The sequence below is a fragment of the Anastrepha ludens genome, chromosome 2 (genome assembly GCF_028408465.1).
Source record: "Anastrepha ludens isolate Willacy chromosome 2, idAnaLude1.1, whole genome shotgun sequence".
In the NCBI taxonomy this organism is placed as follows: domain Eukaryota; kingdom Metazoa; phylum Arthropoda; class Insecta; order Diptera; family Tephritidae; genus Anastrepha; species Anastrepha ludens.
This window is the reverse complement of record NC_071498.1, coordinates 176,358,523-176,384,343: the sequence shown is the minus strand read 5'-3', so window position 1 is coordinate 176,384,343 and position 25,821 is coordinate 176,358,523. Positions and strand designations below refer to the sequence as shown.

The 25,821-nt window shown below is 37.8% G+C and overlaps 1 protein-coding gene across 1 annotated transcript in view; it reads right to left on the bottom strand.

Annotated features, from left to right (window-relative positions):
* The window catches only part of LOC128855914 (allatostatin-A receptor), a 59,436-nt gene extending 40,496 nt beyond the window's left edge, over positions 1–18,940 (bottom strand). Inside the window, exon 1 of the mRNA XM_054091154.1 lies at positions 17,146–18,940. Within this exon, the coding sequence (XP_053947129.1) occupies positions 17,146–17,883 (738 nt within the window). The 5' untranslated portion in view covers positions 17,884–18,940. The remainder of the gene's footprint in view (positions 1–17,145) is intronic.
* Between the last annotated feature and the right edge of the window lie 6,881 nt (positions 18,941–25,821).

Here is a 25,821-nt window from a genome sequence, read left to right as displayed (position 1 = left end):
TCAAAAAAGTACCGGGAATTGTTCATTAAAACGCCAATTAATTGTTTAGTCATCAAAATTTATTTGGGCGCTTCCAAAATAGGCTCCATTCGAATCAATACACAAAGTACCTTTTAAAAGCATTTGAAAAGATCTTCTTCAGCTCCTTCAGCGAATTCTCCTTAATGGCATCTATCGACTCAAAGCGGCGTCCGCGAGGTGATAATTTAAGTCTTGGGAAAAGAGTACAGCCTCAGAGGGCTAAATCTGGTGAATGCGGTGGTTGTTCGATGATATTTGTCGAGTTTTTTGTCAAAAAAGTGTTCACAATAAGGGCCTTGTGAGACGATGTGTTATCATTGTGCAAGATCCATGAGTTTTCTTTCCACAAATTGGGCCGTTTCCTACGCAAATTTCCTCTCAAACGTCGCATAACTTCCAAATAATATTCTTCATTTACCGTAGAATCATTTGGAATGAATTGCGAGGGCACAACACCATGATAATCAAAGAAAACGAGTAGAATAACATCCACCTTAGACCGACTTTGATGTGTTTTTTTGGGTTTCGGCTCATGTGGATAGTGCCATTCAGCCGCCTGTTGACTGGTTTGCATGCCAAACTCATATACCCACGTCTCATCACCTGTTATGATGCGCTAGAAAAACGTTGGGCCCGAATTCACTTGCTCAAGCATATTTTCAGGATTTTTTGAAAGAAGGTCAACTCTCTTGGAAGGAGTCGAGCAGCCACGCGTCTCATGCCCATTTGATGGTGTAAAATGTTGCGAATTGATTTGTGAGACACGCTCAGGTCACGAGCCACCTCCCTCAAACTTAAGCGATGGTTTTCCAGTACCATTTCCTTGGCCAATGCAGAGGTGCAGAGGAAGGCGGTGTGCATCTTCGTCTGTTTGCGTCGTCGAAGGCCTTCCAGATCGCTGTTCGTCTTCGACGACCTCCTGGCCTTCCTTGAACGACTTGCGCCACCGTTTTACCTGGGCACTGCAGAGAGATTGGTCCCCGTAAGCCTCCTTGAGTAGTCCAATGGTTTCGGTACTCGTTTTGTTTAGCTTTACGCAAAATTTGATCGAGTAATGTTGCTCCAACGATCGCTGCATTTTCGCCACTGCAAAATCCTAACACAGTTTTAAAACAGTTTTCACGCGTGGAGCGATGCTGACTGCATCGCTGTTGCCAGCGAACTGGGACCGGTTTCTAGTGGAAGGGGAAGGCCGATTCGGTTCATCGCTTGGCAGACGTTCCGCGCGGGAAGGCTCATTACTTTTCAATCAAACCCTGTAGACCCGTGTTTTTGATAAAGCACACTCGCCATAGGCTTTCTGCGATATCTTCAATTCAAAAAATTTAAGACAAATTCTTTGTTTGTTAATTTTGTGTTCTGTGCACACATTTTTTACTTTGAATTGAATAAAAGTGATTTTCCAAACTAAATTTATGGCCTTTTTAATTGGTTACACTTCGAGTGCCGGACCCTGTGCAATGCCTTTAATGGCTTAAAAAAAAATAAATAATTGGCGCGTACACTTCTGTTAGGTGTTTGGCCGAGCTCCTCCTCCTATTTGTGGTGTGCGTCTTGATGTTGTTCCACAAATGGAGGGACTTACAGTTTCAAGCCGACTCCGAACGGCAGATATTTTTATGAGGAGCTTTTTCATGGCAGAAATACACTCGGAGGTTTGCCATTGCCTGCCGAGGGGCGACCGCTATTAGAAAAATGTTTTTATTAATTTTGCTTTCACCGAGATTCGAACCAACGACCTCTCTGTGAATTCCGAATGGTAATCACGCACCAATCCATTCGGCTACGGCGGCCGCATGTTTTAGTTCAAGTATTTTTAACTTTAGATTGAATGGATTTAAAATATTTAACTAATCTACTATAGTAGTCGGCAAGAACCTCGGTAGACGTATAAATAATTAAATAAATAAAATAAAAAAGTCCGTATGGTTCCTAAAAGTTTTAGTACAGATTTTGACAACAAGAGAACGGAGTTTTGAGGCACAACATTTGGCCATAAAAAATTGTATGAAGATGAATTTTTAATACCGAATATCGTATCATAAAAAATATCATACAAATTGTGTATCCAACCAGAAACTATCATAGTAATTGATCAACTTAGAACAAATTCGTGTTCATTACAGTCTTTCGTTTTTGAGCAATAGAATAAATAGCCGAATGACTGTCGGATTCCAGACTTTCCATGAGTCTTTGGAACTACCACTTGATTATTTGATTCTGTACACATTTGATACTGTGTGAGGTAAACAGGAAGTACGCATTTTTTGAGCCACCAGCTTTTTCATCCGTTGTGGTGGTACTGAAGAGTGCATACATCGCTTTTTCTATTTTTTGTCACTATTTCGGAACGCTGCACTGGTTTCAGTAAATGCAACTCTATCGAAGAACTTTTTGGCTGAAATTGAAGGAAAACTGCACATAGTAAAATCCCTAATAAAAAAGCCCTGAAAATCAGCAAAGGGATGGCAGACAGTTATACGGTTTTTCGACTTCAGAGTGAGCGATTTTTCGATTGGATGCTTTAACACCTCTATGATCGTTCTAATAAACATCAATTGTCGAAAAGACGAACTGTTTCTCTTGAAAAAAATGCGCGATTAGGCGACATTGGCATTCTTCACTGTTAGCACACACTCGCTTACGCTTAGTTAATTAGTACATGGAAAATTTTGCACAGAATGCAAAAAAATTAATTTTTGTATTCTTTTAATTTATTGTTTTTGGATTTTTATGAATTTTCTCAAGTTGTTTTACTTTAAATATTCTAATACCTTTTTCGTTTTCTCTTCTAATATTTACTTGCTTAACGTGTAAACAAATTTCCCAGGCGTGTAATCAGAAATGTTTACAAACAAACGTTTATGGGCCATACACTCGGCCGCCGCCCCCGCCACTGCAGCCCAGTGCGTAATCGCTTACAGACATATTTATAGTTCGAATGTAGTAAGTGAGTGCATGCATGCATATATATGTGTGTGTGGCTGTATATTGAATTTTTGTGGCGTATGCAGTGAAAATTTCTTGTCGGCGCTTCTGCTAGCTTTGCATGCATGTGGCTGGGGTTGGTTATTTTTAAGAATTTCGCCTAATAAAAGTCTTCGATTGATGCATTTCGCTGCTTCAGTGATATAGTGTTTTGCTATTTGTTGCATTATTAAACACACTTTTATGGCAAAGTGACGGCAGAGAAATATTTTGCTTACAGTATTGGGAAAGAAATATAAGCAATAATGTGCGAGTGCAGATGTGAAGCATATACAGTTGCTGGCAAAATAATGGTAGTAAACTGAAAGGAAGACGAAAAGGAAAAATTAAATAAAGACGGTTTATTTCCTTTTTCAAAAATGCTATGAAAAAATATCTTTGAATAAATATAATATTAATTAGAAATTGTTAAACTTTCGATTAATTGTAGAGTATTTTTTGTTTTTTTTTTTGTTTTGGCGGTGAGGTTGGGTTAAAAATGCCCTCCCAGCATATAGTAACCGTTGGTACTACGTGTGTGGTGATTCCCCTAAAAATATCCCTCCTCTGCCCTTGGATTTTTCCCTCCACCCCGGGACTGCTTCCGCTTTGCTTCGGGGTAGAGAGCCAAGACGGCGTCCTAAGAAGGACATTTACTTACTCACCCTGCGTCGCCTGTTTTGAGAAACCTATGCTCAATGCTCTTCAGCATAACTTTCCATTAAGCGCTTCTTTTTTCGGATAATACCCTTCACAAAATTTGCAACGGCATTCCATTTTTCTTCGCCTATGATCATTTTCTCTATAATTTCTTCAGGTGTAAATATACCAATAGCTCGTTGCAGACCTGTTCTCTCTACGTTCCACCTCTGGCATTTAAAGAAGGTGTGCTCCGCATCATCATACTCAGTATCTCCATATATGCAGTTTGGTTGGCTCACTTTTCCCATTCGTCACAAATACTTGCGAAAGGACCCATGCCCGGACCGAAACTGTGTGAGGTTATAGTTAACCTCACCGTGCTTTCTTTCTATCCACGTTTTAGATCGGGTATTAGTCTCGCTGTCCATCTACAGTACCATTCAGAGTTCCATCTTGCCTGCCAAAGGGTAGGCGTTTGAACTCTAATATCGGAGAAGCGTGGAACTGGGATTCCTGTGTTTTTGCCTCCCATCTCCATTTGCGCTCTTGTGCAAGAATATCTCTAGGGATGGTTCCGCTGATAACTAACACCGCTGCTTCAGATACTATTCTGTATGAGAGCGCAGGTGCGTTGCACAGATTGCAGAGTTTTCCGCCGGCATTGCACCCTTAGCGAATCTGCCCATATTTCGCATCCGTATAAGAGAATCGAGCTCGTCGTGTCCATTAAAAGTTTTCGCTTGTTCTGCTTTGGACCTCCAAGGTTTGCCATGAGCTTACTTAATATGCCGCTTACTTTAGCAGCTCTTGTGGCAGCATGGTTTATATGCGCCCAGTAAGTTAGCCTTGTTTCTAATTGCACTCCTAGGTATTTGACCACTGTTTTTGTCGATAAAGTGGCATCGAGTACTTGCATGTCTACTTATAATGGGATACGTCTGTTCGTTAGAAGGATTAGCTCTGTTTTCTCTGTGGCCAACTTTAATCCATGGTCTTCTAGCAATGTCTCAACTCGGATAATCATCTGATTTAACTTCGTTTTGGCTTCGCCAGTGTTTCGGGCGATTATTACAGCTGCATTGTCATCTGCATATCGCACTAAATGCACATCCTTAGACATCTCTATTCGAAGGATTTCATCGTAGCTTATATTCCAGAGTTCAGGTCCGAGTATTGTTTCTTGGGCCGAACCTGTTGTTATTTGTTTAGTCTTACACCCTTCTCGCCTTTCGTATAAGAGCACGCGATTGCTTAGATAGCTACGAATAATCTTCAATAGATTATTCGGGATCTTGAATTTTACCTTTAAGGCTTCAATTACGTCGTCCCAACTTAAACAGTTGAAAGCATTTCTAATATCCAGTGTGGCTAGTAATACTAAGCGTTTGGAGTATCAATTACCTGCCAGGGCATGTTCTGCGCTAGCTATTACATCTTGGATGGCTCCTAAGGTAGATCTGCCACTTCTAAAACCATACTGCCTGTCAAAGAGGCCGCCACTGTTCTCTACGGCTTCGCTAAGCCTATGCTTTATCAGTTTCTCAAAGAGTTTTCCTGCGATATCAAGCATACATAACGGTAGGTAAGGAGGTTAAAGACCGAACGATGACTATTTACGGCTGGCAGCTTCAGTAAAATATATAAAATAGTTGGAATACCAAAGACTACATTAATTATTCGCCAATATTAGGCACCACTAGTTTTTGAGGATCACGGCGCACAGGTACGTATGTGCATATGTATCAACAACCGGGCTAATAGGCTTTTTAACGGTCTTATTGTGCCATAAAATAGTTTGTAAAAATATACAACTAAGCGAAGCTCATTAAACGTCTGTTTACTTTGGCCTCGTTTTTTGATATTTCGGTAGTTGAATTTAGTATATTTAGTGTAGATGTTTGTCTGTGCAAATGTATATGTATTTGTCAACTATGTATATTTGACACATTCTCATATATGGCCTATAAATAGTTGCCAACATGCCAGATTTTCACTTACTTCAAGGCAAAATTAATCGGGTACTCAAATGAAATTGAGTCCCATCCCCGAACAGCCACTATTTTTCCTTTTAAGTTTTTCGATTTCCAAACTACGCAAATTTATTCCAAAAACGGTGCCACTGTTTGGTGGCTAGCATTGAAAAATCATGGAATTGCACGCTCAAAAATTCTCGGAACTCTTCTGCAAAAGTAAAATAGCGTCCATAATTCTGTTTTAAAAATAATTTCCTCGCATGAGTCCCAGAAAGATGCGAATGGGATGATGTTAAGGGTCTTAACTGAGTTTCAGTAGGTCATCTGCATTGATGGCTTAATACTAAATAATAGATTCGGGAGTGGTGTTCACTTATAAGTGCTGCAGTTGAACCAAAGCCTGCGGTTACCTTACGACTGCAATTTCTTTCAAGCTGATCTAATAGCAAAAAAATACGCTGCATTTATGGCTAGGGCCTCGTCTGTTGCAGCAGAACCGATCACAATTTCTGATAGGCAAGCTGTCATAAAATCTCTAAAGTGCCCAGATACTTAAAAGTGGTAACTGAATGTAAAGCTTTTCTTAATGAGCTGGCTACGTGGTGCGCAATGGACGTTGTCAAGGTCCCTGTACACCGAGATAGTTGCGGAAATTCCCTGATCTTAAATCAGTTAATTCTGACCAGTATGTATGTAGGCATCCCTTTTTCCTCTCTATCTCTGCAGAATCCCCACAGCTTCTGCAATAGCGGTTGTACGAAATTCCAAACTTCTCCGCATGAGTACCGATCACCCAGTGACCAGTGAACACCACAATGAGTTTGGAAATTGAGTGGCGGGGGATTCCCATCACCTTAAGCCTTCTGTTTCTATCGTATTGAGGCCATAATGTTTTCGAAATAGCACACGATGAGACAGACCTCCATCTGTCTTGTGCTTTTGTTAGAAAAAAATTGTGTAGTTTCCCTTTAACAACGGACACCGAGGTCTGAGAAGGGGACAGCTGAAACCAGTTCTGTCGACCCCTTCCTGGCAAGCTCATCGGCAATTTCATTTTCCTCTATATTCCTGTGCCCAGGAACCCAGATAAGGGAAATGTTTCCTCCGCGTTCGAGATGTTTGAGTTCCTCCTTACAGGAGTTAACCAGAAGAGAGTTGCAATACGGCGACGACAGAGCCTTGATCGCAACTTGACTATCGGGAAAAGTATAAATGGCTCCCTCTCAACAGCGATCCCTAAACATTTTGCATGCCTGCAGGTTCGCGAAGAACTCTGCTTGAACAACGCTACTTGTTTCCGGCAGTTTAAAGGAGACCGAAACGCTGGCTGATTTAGAGTAAACCCCCGCTCCCACCATAGACAATCTTGCCAGCTCGGAAAGATAGCCCTAGAAAACCCCTTAAAACACAGTTTGCGGATGAAGAGGTCAGTGCGAAGAACAGAGAAGAAAGGGGAGATCTGCTTCAAATGCTAATATATCCTACACGAAATTGTCTCCGAAGGCCAATCTCCTTCAACCTAATAGCACTCTGAGCAGCAATGGATTTAACCTGCAGATCCACAGGAAGTAAGTGCAGAATAACTTTGAGGGCAGCAGTGGGACATGTTTTACAAGCGCCAGTGTTGCTCACACATGCAGTTCTCTGCACTCTCTCTAATTTAGTGGTGTTGTAGCCCTTCTGAAGAGCTAGCCACCAAACTAGGCAACCGTATGTCAAAATTGGCAAAACCAATAAGTTGTACATCCAGAGTACGACACGTGGCTTGAGACCCAATTTTTTGCCGAGCATAGATTTACAGGTGTAGAAGGATATATTGGCCTTCTTAACTCGATTTTCTGTGTACAGCTTCCAGTGGAGTTTGGGGTCAAGTATTGCACCAAGATACCTGACTTCCGTTGAGAGAGTAAGACACTGGTTGTTTAGTCTTGGAAGCCTAAAAGGTCTTTCCACCTTTGAAGTAATACTGAATCATAATTTAATATTTATCAGAAAAGTGTTTGCCACTTAAAATAAATATTGCCAAATTACTGCTACTAGTTTCTAGAAGTCTATTGTATCCTTGACTCAAAGTAAATTATTTATTTATTTTTCTATGTGTTCAAAGTTCAAGGGACCCCAATACTCTCTCGTTCTTACGCAAGGGTTATGACATATGTCAATAATATTTATGTCACTATGTAAGATATCAATATTGAAAAGCAATCCCCCAAAAGCGTGGGTGGTTAATATAACTGCGCAAACAATTTCGAAAACAAGCATACATGCACACAAACATATGCACATACACACATACATGCACAAATATGTATACTAGATACATGGCTTATCAATATAACATCTAAGTTGGAGTGATTGACTATCTTAATTGTCGCCACAAATCGTTTTTTGATATCTGTGGATAGCCGTTCAGTTATCTGCTCCGAACTGGTTGTTATCAGTTATAAGCGATTCATACTCCTAAGCTGATTTGAATATCACTTCTAATTAGTGCTATTTTTGCCATCGGCCTACTCTACCGCCAATGTTGGCGTTTTTGTTATTTTGATTTTTGGTCACATAAAGGCAGGAAATGCAAATAACCCGACAATTGTTTATCTTTGGATAACACGAGCAAGTTTACAAATGCCTTCCGCCTAAATTTTTTCTCTTTGCCTTCTTGTTTTTGAAAATACAGTATCTGTCTAATGAATTATGAACAGCAGGAATTTCTTGTGAAACTCACCGTTATTTAATTAATTAAATATATGTAGGTAGAAATACATTTTTACGGCGTCTGAAGCCGAAATTTTGTTGGAATAACAAAATTTCAAACAAATTCTTTGTTCAACTTGAATTTCCATCGTTAAATTCGAAGAACACATTCGAGCTTGACTTGTTTACAGTAGCACAGAAAACAAACTATGTCATATATCACGCTGAAATTTGCCATGTAAGCTTATAACAGTCCTACCAAAAAACAAAAAAATTATTTTTGCCATATGTCATCCGCGGACCGTTTTATTGATAACGTCTCGTTCATATTTGAGCAGAAGGTATATTTAAAAAAATGTTACATAAAAGAATGTACAAACTTATGGGTCGCAGTTACTCAATATACCTTGTAGTCTTCATCGTTGTCGAGTATAGCCTGGTAACTTCTTAATGCTTTGAACCAGCGTTTCTGCATAGCTCGTCGACAAACAGGACTAGAGGACTGGAAAGGTCAGTCAGTGACGCCATTTTCTTGTTTTGTTGTTTCTTAATGTGTTTTCTGAGAGCAGTGGTTTTGTTGATGTGGGACGGTAGGATATGTTCGCCTCCTTCAGTCGACGTTCGATGGTGTTGATAATCACATCTATTCCATTTTGAGCAAGAACTGATCGTGCTTGGCGTAGTCACAAAGAAGGGTCCCGCTTAAAATGTTGGACGATCACCTTATCCTGCTTTTTCGTCATCACTCGCTTCAAGCCGCGCATCACAACAAATTTTTTTGAGCGTCCAAGCGGTACCGCCTAGAAATTATTCCCTACTGACAGCTAGGCATCACTTTTGAAATACCCTTTATTAATTGGGTCTTTCAAACTTTCTTATTATTGTTAGTCAAAGCTGGAGTTTGCATTTTGATCGTTCGCAATTCGTTGAACAGATGCTGTATATCTACAGACACAAATGCAGGTACATTTATAAAAACCATACGGAGCATTTCAGCAAGTATTTATGTATTTATACACTAGCGCTTACTTACACACGTACATATGTATGTGTAATTAGAACTTCGCAATTAATTACAATTTATTTGGTGCTCGAACGAAAGCGTTAGAGCTCACACTCCAAAACCACCATCAACACCAACTCCAACAACAACACCAGCTACATTTCCCTAATTCATCAATTACTCGAATTTAATTCATGGGTGGGGGAAGGTGGGGACCTTCCTCATTGCCATTATGTGAAATTAATTTAGTCTGATTAGTTATTTTATTGCTTAATGGAATTGTAAAATTACACTGTGCAATACAAAGCCGTCTTCTATCATGGCTCCAAGATGGAATCTGGAGTCGGGGCAGGGGTTTTCCCTCAATTAGCCAACTTTTCTATATCCTTAAAGTGCCGAATACCATTAGTGTTTTTCAGGCAGAAGTCTCTGCGATCCTGCAGACATGCGAAATACTTAGATAACAAGGGAACGAATAAGATATTTTCCTTTTTTCCGATAGTCAAGTCACGATCAAGGCCCTGGCGACGCCATGCTGCCGATTCAAACTAGTCGACTCCTGTAAGGCGGATATCAAATCTCTTGGGTGTGCAGGTAACATTTCTCTGATCTGGGTTCGAGTATATGGGAACATAGAGGGAAATTCAATAAATCGTATCTCCGATGGAAAAACAGTATCGAGTTATTTATTTATTTATTTTTTGTATAGAAAGTGATGCACTCTAGTGCGTTTTTTTTCCTACCTCCACTGCAATTTAAGCAAATGCCTTTCTTATTCTGTATCAATCGTGAAATTCCGCCTTTCCTAACCTAAATGAAACAAATAAAGCAGCGAAAGTCAGATTTTAAAATTATCTTCTTTATATATAAAAGTTAATGTTTGTCTGTATGTCTTCGATGAACTCAAAACCTACTTGACCGATTATTATAAAAACACTTCAATAAACATCGAATTGAAACTTAACTTTGTAATGTCACAATTTTTTCGAAATAACCCAAATCAATAAAATGGTTTAGAATGAATTGAATACTGAATTGTGTACTGATTTTTCTTTAAAGTTATTTTTCTTAAATATATTTTAGTTTTTGGCGTAGCAACGCGCACCGGGTACAGCTAGTTCTATTTATATAAAAGAAAACACAAAAAATTATTACAAACAAAAATACATAAATTTCTACTTATAACTTCAGGGGTTAGGGGTAGTTATTGCCCGAAAAAATTATGATTATCAAAAATGTTTTTTTGCTAGGCAATTCTTTTGTTTTACAAGAATAAAAAAATTTTAACAATATTTCAAAAAAAAAAAAATTAATATCTGTAAAAGTTATCGCTGATTGTGTGGTGCCCATTTCTCTAGAAGTCCCTTGCGGTGATCATCACAAGTCCTTGGAGATTCATCTAAAATCAGTCGGATAAGAGAAACTAGTTTTGTTAATCGATAATCTTATGCCTCAGGAAATATTTTCCAGATCTTCGAGAAAAAACCGACAGTTTAGTTTAAAAAAAAATCGAGATTTTTGAAAAAAAATATCTTTGGATCAGGCACGAGTTTTTTATGTTTTTCACAAGCACTATACATTTTATTCAAATCTATCAAGCGTTTTTGAAGTTACAGTGATCACCAGTTCAAAAAACATAGTTTTGAGAACATTCATTTAAAGTTTTGCCATCGATTCCGGAGCGCCCAGCGCCCTTTGTAACTTGAAAAGTATTTGTTGGATTCAATTCAAATTTTTACACAAAATGGTTAAGATATCATACTTTGAGAAAATGTAACAAAAATGCATTTATTTGAAGCCATGGTGTGGGACTTTAACCCAACTAAACCCCCCTCATGTCCTACGGTATGTCCTCCTGGAACTTCACCGTTAAGTAGTACGTCAGGAGGCAAAATTCTGACTATCCATAACCCCTTAAGGGGGTGGTCTAGAGTTCGAAAATTCAGGGTATTTTTAGAAATTTTTTTTTACAATAAAAAAAAAATGAAAAATATATTTATATGAAAATTATGTATATATATATATGTATATATATATTTTAGACTTTTTATTTAACTTCCTTTACATACAAAAATGAAAAACAATTTTTTTTTAATTTTAATAATTTTAAAAATGGCGCTGAAGTTAACCCTTCCGAAAAATTGGATCTGGACGGTGTTGCCCATTTTCGCTCTTCTCTTTAGGTGAAACACAAAAACCAAAAAAGTTCTAATCAGTATGACTGTAGCTATGCCCCGTACTAGAATACAAAAAAAATAAAATATTACAAAAAACAAAAGAAAAAAGGGCCCGGTTTTGAATTTGACACTCTGAAAATCGGGGTTTTCAGTTTTTTTATTCAAAAATGCGGAATAATTGAAATAATATGATTCTGGTACGGACGATAGTCATTGATGCTGTGAACAACATATTAATATTTCAGACGATTCTGTGGAATAGTTGTTTTTTTTGTTGGCAACACCAGGCGGAAAAAAGTCGTTTCGAGATAAATGAGTTCAAAGTTTGAGGTGCGCGGACCGCTCTCTATCTAGTTAACGTTGTCCCAGATCAATACCATCCAATTCCGGCCATAAAAAGTTGTTAATCATCTCTCGATAGCGCAATCCATTCATCGTGACTGTTACTCCAGCTTCATTTTCAAAGAAGTAAGGTTCAATGACTCCGCCGAACCATAAGCCGCACGAAACACTCACACATTGAGGATAGAGAGACTTTTCAACAGTAACTCTTGGATATTCTGAACCCCAGATCCGACAATTTTGCTTGTTGACGAAACTACCGAGGTGGAAATGTGCCACATCACTCAAGATGATTTTTCGATGGAATTCCGTATCATTTTCATGCATTTCAACGACCCAATCAGCAAAGACACGACGTTGTTGATGATCGGCTGGCTTGAGTACTTGGGTTAACTGGACTTTATAAGCCTTTGGGTCAAATCTTTATGCAAAATACGGTGCAATGACGTTTGTGGAATGCCTAACGTCCAAAGAACGACGAGGAATGGACAAATGGACAAACCTGGGTTTTCTTCAACACTTTCGGCTACAACAGCAATATTTTCGGCTGCTCTTGAGCGACGTACACGGCTTTTATTCTTCACATCACTCACTTGTCCCAACAACTCGAATTCTTCCCCTATTTCTGTATTGCGGTCCGAAAAGGTGCTTCACGGTGACCCAAAAATGTTCGAGTTTTTCGAACCGTCTCTGCCAAATTTTCACCATTTTTATAGTGAATTTTATTAATTTCAGTGCGTTGTGTCAGTCGGTGTATCGTTCCATTTTTATTACTTGTCAAACATCAAAAAATGACCGAAATAGCGGGCTATTCAAAATAACAGCTGTTATTGGAAATCTCTTTATATAAAAAGCCTGCTGGTTTCTCTGGCAGTGGCACTGAGAGACTGAATCGAAGAACTAAAAGTTGTTCTGACTCTACCGTCGTCTCACATCGTAAGTTTACATTATAAGGAAGATAAGACTTCATCGCTAATGGCCTCTAATGTCTTTGAATGAAAACGTGACTCTTTTACCTATGCCTATGCGTGCCTTATCGCTCAGAACGACAGCCTTCATGAGCTTTACAGCTAGAAACTAATATGGGCGGCTAAATGCCGACACTCATCTCCAAAGGGTTAATACAAATTGCTATCTATGATGGTCATCTTCAACAGCAGCATCAACATCCTCATCATCATCATTCTCATCGTCATGATCTGCAACATCATCACCATCAGTGCCTAAAAGATATACGAGCGGTTGCAGAATTATCATTACCTGTCTTTCAACACAATTTGCTTAGCTTTTTCAACAGAAAATTAAAATTAAAAATAATTAAAAAGAAATTTAAAAATTTTTTTTTTCCTTTTTTCTCAAATTACTCAGCTCTTTAAAAATATCAGCTTTTTACACCAGCTAGCTACATGTGTAGCCCCTCCCCTTACCTCCCCAGTGCCATTCTAGTCCCAGCAGTTTTGATTTGATTTCGATTCCTCACGTAAATAACGCATTCTTCAATTTATTGCTTTCCATCATTTGCACCTCATTTTGCCTCGGCCAACTGGGTAATAGCTAAATAGCCGCCAACAAGCCAACTAAACAGCCAACCAAAAGTCCGTCGCCCAAGCAGCAAAGTAGAAACATTTTATACGTCACTTAGTTGGTTAGGCTGTCTGTTAGTCAGCCAGTCAGTCAACCCCTTGGCCATTCAGCCAGCTACTTGTTCAGCCACCGCCGGGCCTAAGGTCCACTAAGAATATTGGCGCTGTTGTGTATTTAAGTCGCACTGTTTATATTCACTTTTCCCGTTTTAGTGTTCCGTGCTTGCTATTGTTTTTGTTTTTCTTACAATGATGCTGTTTTCATTTTAACTCAGAAAGTAGCAATTTGAATTAAATAAAATACAAATATTTATGCTTGCTTCCTAGACGTGAATTTTATTGCAAACACTTGGCGGCACAGCTGGCGGTAGCGAGCTTTAGTAGCCATAGGTTTTCAGTTTGATTAGCTTGTTGAGAAAATGGGAATCATTTTATGCTCAAGTTTTCGTAATAAAGTACAATATAAACCGGGAATGTATTGAAAATGCATACAAAATAATATTTCCAAAGTAATTTGTAAAAAACAGAAATTAGGAAAATTTCTTTTAAACTAAAATGTTTGCAAAAAGTTAGTAAATACAAAATTTAACATCGTCGAAATCTGTGGGCATACGAGGGGCGGCTGTTGAGTTCACGAATGAAAAGCATTCTTTCGAATTGTTTTTTTTTGCTTGTTTGTTTTCAAAGCAAGTTCGCTCGAGTGAAATGCATTTTTCTCATTTGAATGTAATTCCATTTAATCCATAGAAAAGTACATTTTTTTATCCGTTCCTTCGGTAAGCCTTTCTTGCAGCAAATTAATGAGATCTCAGACATCGAGTAAAGAATTTGCTGCTATACTTGGACTTCACTAAATGGATCTGACTTAGAACAAAAATCATCATCACACGAGGACAGTGGTAGTAAAACGGTGCTTGTCACTAATTAGGATTATTTCAGTGGAAATACTCAACCACTTCAGCACCAACAACAATAACAACACCATTTTTTTAATTCAAACTGTTCTCTGCAGCCGCCTGCATCTCATTTCATTTTCACAACTCCTTTTTACACTTGAGAAAAGGAAAAATCACAAGTAGCCAGGTCCAGATTATAGCAACACTGGTCGATTTCTGTGGATCCCTTAGCTTTTAAGGCATTCCGCGTGAGTCGAGCAGTGGGTATGCGCGCTGTGTATAGCAGAAACAGCACTCCGTGCTTCAGTTTGGCACCTCTAAGCTTGAGAGTGATTTCAATTAAAGTGAAACCTCTCTTGGGCGGACACTCACCGACAGCCTGCTTTAGCTTGTCTAAGAGAGGTGGACACTCAAAAGAGGTGCCCACTCTTCCGATACATAAGATTTGGTATAGAAAAAATATTGCGCTCAAGGGAGATGTCCGACTATTAGAAATGTCCGTTAAGAAAGGTTACACTGCATCCTGTTTGAGATTTTGCGAAACTTAATATGCTGGTACGGAACCGCGGTATCTTTATCCGCCGTCGCTGCTAAGCCTATTGTTTCATAGCTCACGATACTCGCTAACGCCAAGTAATGTAGGTCGTAGCAATATCTGTCGGTCCGTCTATTGTTAAAAAAGGGGAATTTATTTCTCTAATTGGATGAAAAGTAATCCTTCATCGAGATATTTACACTTATGCCAGTGCTTTTTCTAATCTTCGAAGAACTTCTAGTTTGTGGTTTTTTGATATGGCCTTAAGCTTTTCCAGTGATATGTTTTTAATTTCTTTAGTCGTGGCAAATCTTCGCTAAGTGTAAACTCCGCGAAATACGGTTTCAAATTAATTAGCCCAGTTTTTTCGATAGATGCCTGCTGAACTGCTTCGCAGCTTCGATATCGTTTTAGAATATGACGCAGTAATCTGAAAGCCAGTACAACTGTTGAAGGTCAATTTTTGCACAGAATACGAGTGGTATTCTCTCGTTTGGCTCGTTTTGATCGGAAAGAAATTGTAGTGATGTCGATGGAAGCCTTTTCCTCCATCTATATTGCTTTCCTCCATCTATATTGCTCTACTGTGATCTATAGTTCTTTGTTGAATTTGACCCCAAAAATCAAGTTATCTAAACTGTCATTCAAACCTCGTAAGTGGCTTGACCATTGCGTCGATTATCTTTTTACGCCTAGTGTAAGCACCGAATGCTCTGCTGAGCTCTTTTTCTGTGAGAATTTGGCTGATTAGATATGCCGGAGAAGATGTGAGTTCAATTTTTTTTCAACTGAACTAAATATATCCAATTAAAATAATGAAAAATTAAAATATTTTAAATAAGATTTTTTTCGGGACAAGATTTTAAAGATCACCAAACTAAAAAAAAATTATCAACCTTAAAGGGTTAGGTTAGGTAGGTATGGTTGCCCAAGGAACGAGCACACTTCGACGAAGAAAAGCGATTTCGTCCTTTGTGATAGATACCATTATGAAGGAGGTGAGGTGAAAGGGAAAGACCGATGGGATGCAGGGAGAGGGCGGGGAGAAGTGGTGCTGGGATGGTTAGGAGCGTGGATTACGAACGATGACTGTGCTGCGTTTGCGTCAACCGCTTTGTGCTGCTGATGAAATTCATCAGATTTTTAATGTCAACGCCAGCTATATCAGCAGGCGTAGCAAAGAAGTAAGAACCAAGATGCCTGAATCTTAGCCCCGCTAGAGCATTCGAAAGTGAGGTCAGGCATTCCCCGACCAGTTTCGAATGCACCGTCACTGACCTAAGGGCCCTTATTGAAGCTTGGCTGTCAGAGTAAATATCTACTTTCCTGACTGATGGGGAGCTCCTCAAAAAACTCCTCCCCCAACCTTTCCTTCCAACTTCGATCCATCCATGAACAAGTTCACCGGCCTCTGTCTCCAAGTGTAGCTCCACGTCCACTCTTCCCTTCATGGAATATGAGTGGAAAAGGTTCCGGTTGGGTATATATTGATCCGTTGACAGGGAGATGAACTCAAAGTTTCTAAGGATGCTTGAGTGCCCATAAGTGAGGTTGAGCTTATAGCTCCAGCCCCTTAGTCTGATTGCGGTACGTGTAGCGACAATTCTGCTTGCGATGTCTACTGGTACCACATTTAACATTGCGTTGAGCGTCAGAGTAGGAGTCGTTCGAAGCGCCCCACTGATTCCCATGAGTGCCGACCACTGAACTCTCTTCAGCTTCTTCACCAATGTCGTCCTCTTTAGTGAGTTCCACCAGACTATGACTCCATATAACAATTTAGGCTTTTCAATAGTATTATATAGCCAAAAAAACAGCTCTAGGCGAAAGGCTCCACCTTTTTCTGCACCCATACAAGGCGATTTTTGCCTTTCTCACTCTTTCCTCAATATTGGGCTTCCATGCAAGCTTGCTGTCAGGATAGCTAGGTAGCTCACCTTGTCAGAAAGCATCAGAGGAGTGCCCCCTAGTAAGAGTAATTGAGCTAAGGGTATTTTATATTAAATTCTTTCTAAATTGGGTATGGGGGCTTGGAAAGGATTTTGCTCTCAGAAGGTTTAAATCTAAAATATTTTATATGTGTTATAAGACATTCTCTAAAATGCGCTTAATTAACTCAATCAACAGCAATCTAATACGCATCCATACCCAGGCCGATAGACCCAGCTGCTACTTGCCTTACTACTGTAATGTTATTGCATTAACTTATATTTCATATCTAGTAAGTTAATAAATAAATATAGGTAAATACAAAATAATGACTGCAAATTCCTAGTGCAGCATCAATTTTTTTCTTCTTTGCCCCCACTTACCGTCAAACCATGCACCAGCGCCACCGGCAGCGATATCGTCAAAATGATCACCCACAATGTGGCAATCGCAATTTTCGTCACTTTCTCGGTACGCAATTGGCGCGAACGTATCGGATGTACAACCGCCAAAAACCGATCAACCGACATCAGCACCAGCGTATAGATGCTCGCAAAAGCGGTAACTACGATCAGATATTGCACCGATCGGCACCACACATCGCCAAAGGGCCAGTACTCGGTTATGTAATCGGTTGCGGTGAAAGGTATGCAGAAGACGACAAAAAGCAAATCGGCGACAGCTAAATTGACGATCAGTAGATTGGTGGTGGAATGCATTTGCTGATTGAAGATCACGACGAGTATGACGAGCGTGTTGCCAAAGAAGCCGGTTAGCGCGAAGATGCCAAAGCAAAAGGGTACAACAATGCGCACGAAATTACGCAATTCTGGCGATAATTCATCCATTTCCTCAAATTGCTCCAATTCCGGATTGTGGATGCTGTGATTCGTGGTGGTGGCATTTAGTAATGCGGCGGCGGTGGTATTTTGTATTTCCAACATTTTGTTGATTATCTGATAGTTATTGTTGGTGTGATTATGATTGGTTGTAAGGGAGTAGGTGTATGGGTGGTTGATTGCAGTTTCGTTGTTGCTGCTGTTGTTGTAGCTGTTATTGTTGTAGTATTGGTCCTTGGCCAAGTCGGAGGTTAGGTTCATCACCATACCTGAGAAGTTCATATTTGAGTTGGTGTTGCTTTTGCTGTTGTAAGTATTAAATTCTTAATTGGGCTAAAGTAGTCGTCGTTTACTATGAACTAAGACGAAGGTTAGGTACATTACTATGCCGGAGAAGCACATATTTGAGTTGTTGTTGTAAATAACAAAGATTTAATTGGCACAAAGTCATCTTTATCACTAACTGGCGTGCACAAGATCTCGACGCATCAGTGCAAAAGTTTCTTTGCACGCATATATGCACATGTGTGTATGTATGTGTGTACGTATGTATGCGTTTAGAACACGAATTTAAATTTTTTTCAAATTATTTTTTTTTGTATTTTTGTTTTTAATTTCACTCAATGGAATTTAAGCCGTATTTTGTATCGAACTATTTGTATTCACAAATCTCTTCAATAAATTTTTTTGCTTGGTTTTTTGAGTGCTATTTTTTTAATTTTTTTGGTGATGGTTAAAGTTTTTGTTCATTTTTTTCATAATTTTTGCGAATGTACGTCTTTTCAGATAACCAAACTTCACATAATTTTTTTTTTTATTAATTTATAATATTTTTCTTTTAATTTTATGGCTGTATTTTAGAGTCCGCTAAATAATTATATAATTGGCGCCTACACTTCTGTTAGGTGTTTGAGTCCGATAGCTTTAAAATATTAAAAAAAATGTATATTCCTCTCTCTCTTTCACATTTTAATAGTCAAATAAGTTGTCTCTAAAATTATCCTTTATGCTTAACAGTTTTAATTACCACTCTTTTCTTTAGCTATTTTCTTAGTTTAGCCCTAAATATTTGAAGCAAAAAAAAAAAATCACTTTTCGCCCTTCAGCATGAAATTCGAAAATTACTCCACACATGCGATTCACCCTGTGTTGTCGCACGAAACGTTTAATGCTAAATAGCTTGAAGTGCTTTCCATCAGCCTTCTTCCTATCCACTTCTAGTTAGTTACCGATACCGCAAATATTCCATCCTTTCACTTTGGACCCCATTTCGCGAATGAATAAAAACCTCTAGCATAGAAATTATCTATTTTCTCGAGCGCGAGCAAAGCTGAGTGAATTTCACACACAAACGTCCGCACTCACGTCTGCATATGCGAGCGCAAGTATGTACGTACGCCCACACATAGCAGTGATGATCCTCAAATGAGCTAAATGAGTCAACTTGGCAACCAGTGCTTTGACCGGTTTGGTTAGACAAGACTTCGACATTGAAAGTGTTACTCGCTTTTCACACGCTTCAATAAAACGAAATAACAATATCCAATTAAAAAACACACACATGTGTACCTACACACACACACACATGAAAGTTGCTGGAGCAGGGTGTGAAAAAATCAGTCAAAAAAAGAAAAATTTGAAAGGCGAAAAAAATTCAATTAAATTTGATGAATGCGCAACCGAGTCATGCGAGTAAGGCGAATAATGCACTGAAAGTGAAACGGGATTTGTGTTTAAATGTATACCTTTTTGGAATGTACACTACAATAATTGCATAAGTGTATGTGTATATGTAAATATGTGTAAATATATGTATGTGATTAGAGAGATTTTGTTAAGAGTGCCCTGTGGTAAAAGTTATCAATTGCCAAACAGAAAAGAAAGCTGCGATGAGAGCATCTGGGCGAATGATGAATAGGGATAGCAATATTAGCTGTAATTCAGGAATGGCCGGATTCTTAATTTTTTTGTGATAAACTCTAAATACAATAAAAAAATATCCTGAACTCATTTTATTGTTGATCCCGACTTTTTGGAATTTTTAATGTGAACCCGATTTTTTGGGATTAGTCCCAAATTTATTGTTTTTGTTGGAAGAGGTTTTTCCGGTTTTTTATTTAGATCTACGATTTCGGGATAGATCCTAAATTTAATAAAAAAACTTATTGGCTAATGTTATTTTTCATCCCGATTTTTCGGGATTTTTTAAACAGAGATTTCGCGATTCATTCCAAATTCAAATGAAAAAAAATTATAGACTCATTCATTAAAGTAAACTTGTAATTTCGGGATTAATTCCAATCACAATAGAAATAAATCATAGACTAAAGTTATTATTGCTACCAGTTTTTCCGGATTTTGTATACAAACCTTCAATTTCTGTATGATTTATAAATTCAATAAAAAAGTTATACTCGTAGACGGACGTTATTTTTGATCCCGGTTTTTGGGATTTTTTAACCAGACATTTCGGGATTCATTCCAGATTTAATTGAAAAAAATCATAGACTCATGTTATTATGGATCTCGGCTTTTCGGGATTTATTTTATGTAATTTCGATTTGATTCGATATGATTTTGGGTTTAAAATCAGAGAAAACCGGTCTCAATAATAACTTTAGCCTATGATATTTTTCTATTCCTCCAAGTTGAATTAAAAAATATCATAGACTAAAGTTATTATTGATACCGGTTTTTATCTGATTTTTTAATATATGAATATGAGTCCTAAAAAAATTATAGACGGACATTATTTTTGATCTCGATTTTTCGGGATGTTTTATGTAATCCCGAAAAAAAACATCATAGTTATTGTACATCCCAGTTTTTCGGGCTTCTTCTTCAAACCTGTTATTTCGGATTAATCATCAATTGAATTAAACATATCATAGACTTATTTTATTTTTCATCCCGGTTTTTCGAGATTTTTTATGTAAACGTGCAATTTAGGGGTTAATTCTAAATTTAAAAAAAAAATACTCATTGACTCATGTTAGTATTGACACCGATTTTTCGGGATTTCATATGTAAGCTAGTGATTTCGTTTTTATTATTGAATTCAATAAAAAAAAAACAATCATAGACTCATATTTTTGTTAATGCTAATATTTCGGGATTGTTTAAGTAATCCTGCGATTTCGGGATTTCTCCAAAATACTATGAAAAAATATGATATTATTGATTCCCATTTTTCGGCACTTTTTATGTAAGCCTGAGATTTCGGTATGAATTCTAAATCCAATAAAAACTTGTAGGTTTATGTTATTGTTGATCCCGATTTTTCAGGAAACCTGCGAAAACCTGCAGGAAACCTGCGATTTCGGCGATAATTCAAAATTTAATAAAAAAAATCATAAGCTCTCGTTACTCTTGATCTCGATTTTTCGGGATCGATCTCGGGGTTAATCGTAAATTCTAGACTCCTGTTATTGTTGAAACTGGTTTTTCGTGATTTTTCATGTAAGCCTGTGGTTACGAGATTAATCCTAAATTAAAAAATCACAGTCTGACTTCATTGTTGAGCCCGATTTTTCGGGATTGTTTTTTGCAAACCTGGTATTTCGGGATTCATTTAAAAGTAAATAAAAAGCTCCTAATCTCAAATTATTGCTGATCCCGATCTGTATAATTGGCGCTTTCACCCTTTGTGGGTGTTTGGCCGAGCTCCTCCCCCCATTTGTGGTGTGCGTCTTGATGTTGCTCCACAAAGGAGGGGATTACTCTTAAATTTATTGTCATTGTTGAAACTGGTTTTTCGTGATTTTTCATGTAAGCCCGCTATTTCGGGATTAATCTTACATGCATTAAAAACTTCACATCCTCATGCTGTTGTTAATCCTGGTGTTTCAAAATATTTTTCATGTAAACCCGAGATCCCGAGGCTGGTGTCGAATTACGATTTTCTTTAATTCAGTAAAATCTAAATATTTCTTTTGGCTTTTTATTAAAAAAATTCTGAATAAAATTACAAATAAATAGGTTTTGTCTCCCCCACACAAAAAACAAAGAATCCTCAAAGCTGAAAGTAGCAAATGAATTTGTGAATGAATATACTTTTCAAATGTTTTCTGAAAGTGAGTACTCAAAATATGGTTTAGGAAAATCAGTCCGATGAAACATGTTTATCATATATCATATCATATCATCTTTAAATTTTCTTTGATGTGCAAGCGCTTACAAGCAACAGAACTGGAAGTTCACAAACATTAAAGCCAAATCTTCAAACGGAGATCTAAATTTATTACACATCAAATGCGTCTACAAAAACTCCATTTTACAACAACTAAAGTATTTTTAAAGTGGAATAAGTAATAGTGCCCATCTCTCAATAAAAATATCTTATTCCGTGATTCTAACCCTTTGCCGTCGAGGCGCTTTTCTGTCGGGTGAACCAGCAACCCGAGAGTAATCTCTCGTGCTCCCGCTTATTTCATGAGTTCGTTATTGTTAACTTTCTTCGGATTCTGTGCACAGTGTCCATTCTGAAGGTTCAGTTTCTTCTGTGCAATCACTTTGGCTTTCAGATTCACTATCGATTAATCGGATTCTACGATACAATACTACTGGCATCGGACAAATGCTTAACTTTCGCTACTGAAAAACTGCAGCGATACACAAACGCAGTTAAGGAATGGTTCGATAATTGGTGCCTAAAACTAAATTAAGACAAAACCGTACAGGTATATTAATATTTACTAACAAAACAAAATTTACTGCAGTTCCAATTAAAATAAATGGCAAAGCAATTACAATAAAACCAACTACTAAATACCTGGGAATACATTTGGATTCGAAACTAAATTGGAATCACCACATAAAGCAAAATATCAAACAAAAGAAAAACTTCGACAACTTCATTAGCTAGTCAGCACAAAATCCAGACTTACTATGCAGAACAAGCAATTAGTGTACAAAGCCATGATTAAACCAATCTGGCTATATGGACTACAGGTGTGGGGAACGGCTAAAAAGTCTCATATAGTATAAATTCAACGACAACAATCGCAGATTCTTCGAATTTTGACCACATCTGACAGGTACACGAAAAATGATGACATCCACAGGACTTTTAATATAGCAACAGTAAACGAAGAAATCAAAAAAATAACAAGAAGGCCCTTTGAAAAAATACACGAACACAATATTACAGATATTAACAAACTTCTGGAAAGGGAAAAAACACAAAAAGACGTCTAAAGAGAACTCAACCAAGCGACTTAATGAATGCTAGAAAACAATAAATATGTAAAAAGAGTTCAATTGCTGTTATATTGTTGCACAATTGTAATTATGTAGAGTGAAACTTGTATTGAATGTTCTTTTATTGTACAGGGTGAACGATATGAAGTGCTACCAACTTCACACTGCTTGTATCTGTAAAACAGCTCATGACATCAATGTCAAAATTGTTCTAATGACAGTTCAATATATGGTTTATAAGCCATCAAAAGCATTTGCGTCTCAGTTCTGTTGAATTTTTTTTTCTGTGATGGAATTTAATCATAATAGTGTGATTGCGTTATATTTGGCTTTAAAATCACAACCAGCCATTGTTCGTGAGCTCAGTCACCTCAAAGTGAATAAAATGTTTGTGAATCGCACTATAAAACGTTACAATGATACTGGTAGCATTGCAAAACGCTATGGAGGTGGACCAAAAAAAAAAACCGCAACAACTCCAGAAATGGTTCGGAAAGTGAAGGCAAGACTTGAACGAAATCCTCGTCGAAATGGAAGAAAAATGGTCAAAGAACTGAAAATATCACAAGACAGCACTCGACGAATATTGAAAAATCAGCTCAAGGTCAAGGCTTACAAGTTTCAAAAAGCACACGATCTTTCCCCCCCTGCAAAAAAAGTTCGCTGCGAAAGAGCAAAGGAGTTGCTGCGCTTGCACGAACGTGGCGAATTTCCTAACATTGTGTTTTCTGATGAAAAAATTTCCCAATTGAGCAGTTTATAAACACTCAAAACGATCGTGTTTACTTGACCAAACGCTCATACGAAAATTTGAGCCTACGTATGGCCCCCCGAAGCAATTTCCCATCGTAAGTAATGGTTTGGGCCGCAGTGACCGCTGATGGACGCTCTCCAATCGTTTTTGTCGAGGCTGGTGTCAAAGTGAATGCGACTTATTATCGGGAAAATGTTTTAGAAGCTGCTTTAGAGCTGTGGACACGCAAACATTTCGGTCGTAGACCATAGACGTTCCAACAGTGCTCAGCACCGTCTCATAAAGCTCGTGTGAACCAAGAATGGTTAAAAAATCATGTTCCACATTTCATTTCGTCCACACAATGGCTTTCGAATTCACCAGACGCAAATCCGATGGACTATTCCATCTGGTCCATTTTGGAGAGCAAGGTGAGGACTAAAAAATATGCCAGTATGGTTGCGCTGAAGCGATTATACGAGAATGGGCCAAAATACCTCAAGATCACATTCGTGCAGCTAAAGTGAATATATGTTAAAATTGTAATCATTTTTGACCAATTTTGTCTTTGAAATCAATAAAAACTAATTTCTCACAAAAAAGTTATGGGATTTTGAATAGGTAATACTTCAAATCGTTCACCCTGTATATTACTTCGTTTATTTTAATTCTTAACGCTTTGGCACTGGTCATTAATCGATGTATGTAAATGTTGGTCAAATTGTTAATCAACGGACTTAATGTCAATGGACAGATGCGTAAAAAGAAAAAAAAATGTTTTTATTTGTGCCACTGTGATTTGAATTTAATTTGTTTTAATTATTATAATTTTTTTAATTAGTATTTTCTGTTAGAACTTTGAACTTATTTTTATGTATTTTAAGTGCGCATTTTTAGCTTCTTTTTTTTCTTTATTATTGTAGAATTATACTGTTCTTGAATAGTTTCTGTGGAAGCGAAAAAGTTTGTCTGGATTATATTGTATTTAAAAAAAATATTAGTTATCGCTAGAGCTGGATGTCCAACACTCAGTCTAAAGTTTGGTATGGCGTTCGGGTGGCCTCGTAAACATCGACTTTCCCGTCAGTACTAAATAAAAATATTGACTTACTTTATACAATATATAAGTAATTGTATTCATGAGAGGACTTTCTATAAAGCCTTCTGAAAAAAAAATTCTTTACATTGAATAAATAGTAAGCCCCAATTCAAGTTAGTTATGACTTAGTCCAATTTCCTACAGGGTAATATACGAGTAAGTACACCAAGATAAAATAAAGCCAGATGTGAGACAAACACACAAACACAGTCTGTGTAGGCAAGAGAAACGTCTTAATTTCTTTTTTGGCATTTTTCTATTGATTCATATTTGCGGTCTCGTATTTCAGCCAATTATAAAATTGTTTGTTGAAAAATGTTAATTAACTTCTTGTATTACAATAATTTAGAGTACCACTTGAGTTGATACTTGAAGGCAGTGCAACAGACAACTTCACACAATTGCATACTCGAATTATGAAAGAGGGCCTGAGGTATTATATAAAACTCGTGCACCCTCTCTCTCGGTCTAGATCGATTCGCATTTTCAATTCAATTGCATTCGAAAGTTAATCATTTCACTCATTTGCCGCAGAATCTTTTGCCCTTCAAAGGCGGCGTAAGTCTCTAAATTTTTTCCTTCACGTATATCATAAAAGATGCTGGACCTAAGGTTGCCTAACTTGTAAGTGCACTTTAATCATCATGACGCCTTTAGCAAACTTACTTCGAACTCAAATATGACGGCAAATAGTGCCACATACAAAATCAGTGCAAAATTGTCTGCTTCATTGTGGTGTCATTGAAGTTTTATATGGGCAGGCAACAACCGGGCGCAGATTACAACGTTCGGGTTACAGATTAGAAATGAGTTTAATTTACAAAAAATACGCTTCCCCATATTTTTCGTTGCCGCTCTACTCGCGTAATCATATGTTATTGTATGTTATAATTTCTTAGTTATTTTCTACGACCAAGCGCAAGTGCCTGCTATAGATCTATGTGCATAAGTATGTGTGCTCATTAGGGCGGGCTGGTTTAAAAAAGTTAAAGGGAGAAACAAGATAGAGATTAAAATTATATAAAGAATTATAAAGCAAGACAAGACAACGGACAGCGGCACTCAGAGTTGCTTCAGCTTACAGCACTGCGGGGACATGCCTATGGATCTCATGGCACGGGAACGAATGGGTGCGTGAGATTCCAGGAAAAAACACGACACATCTAACGTAGCGAAATGGAGATGCCAA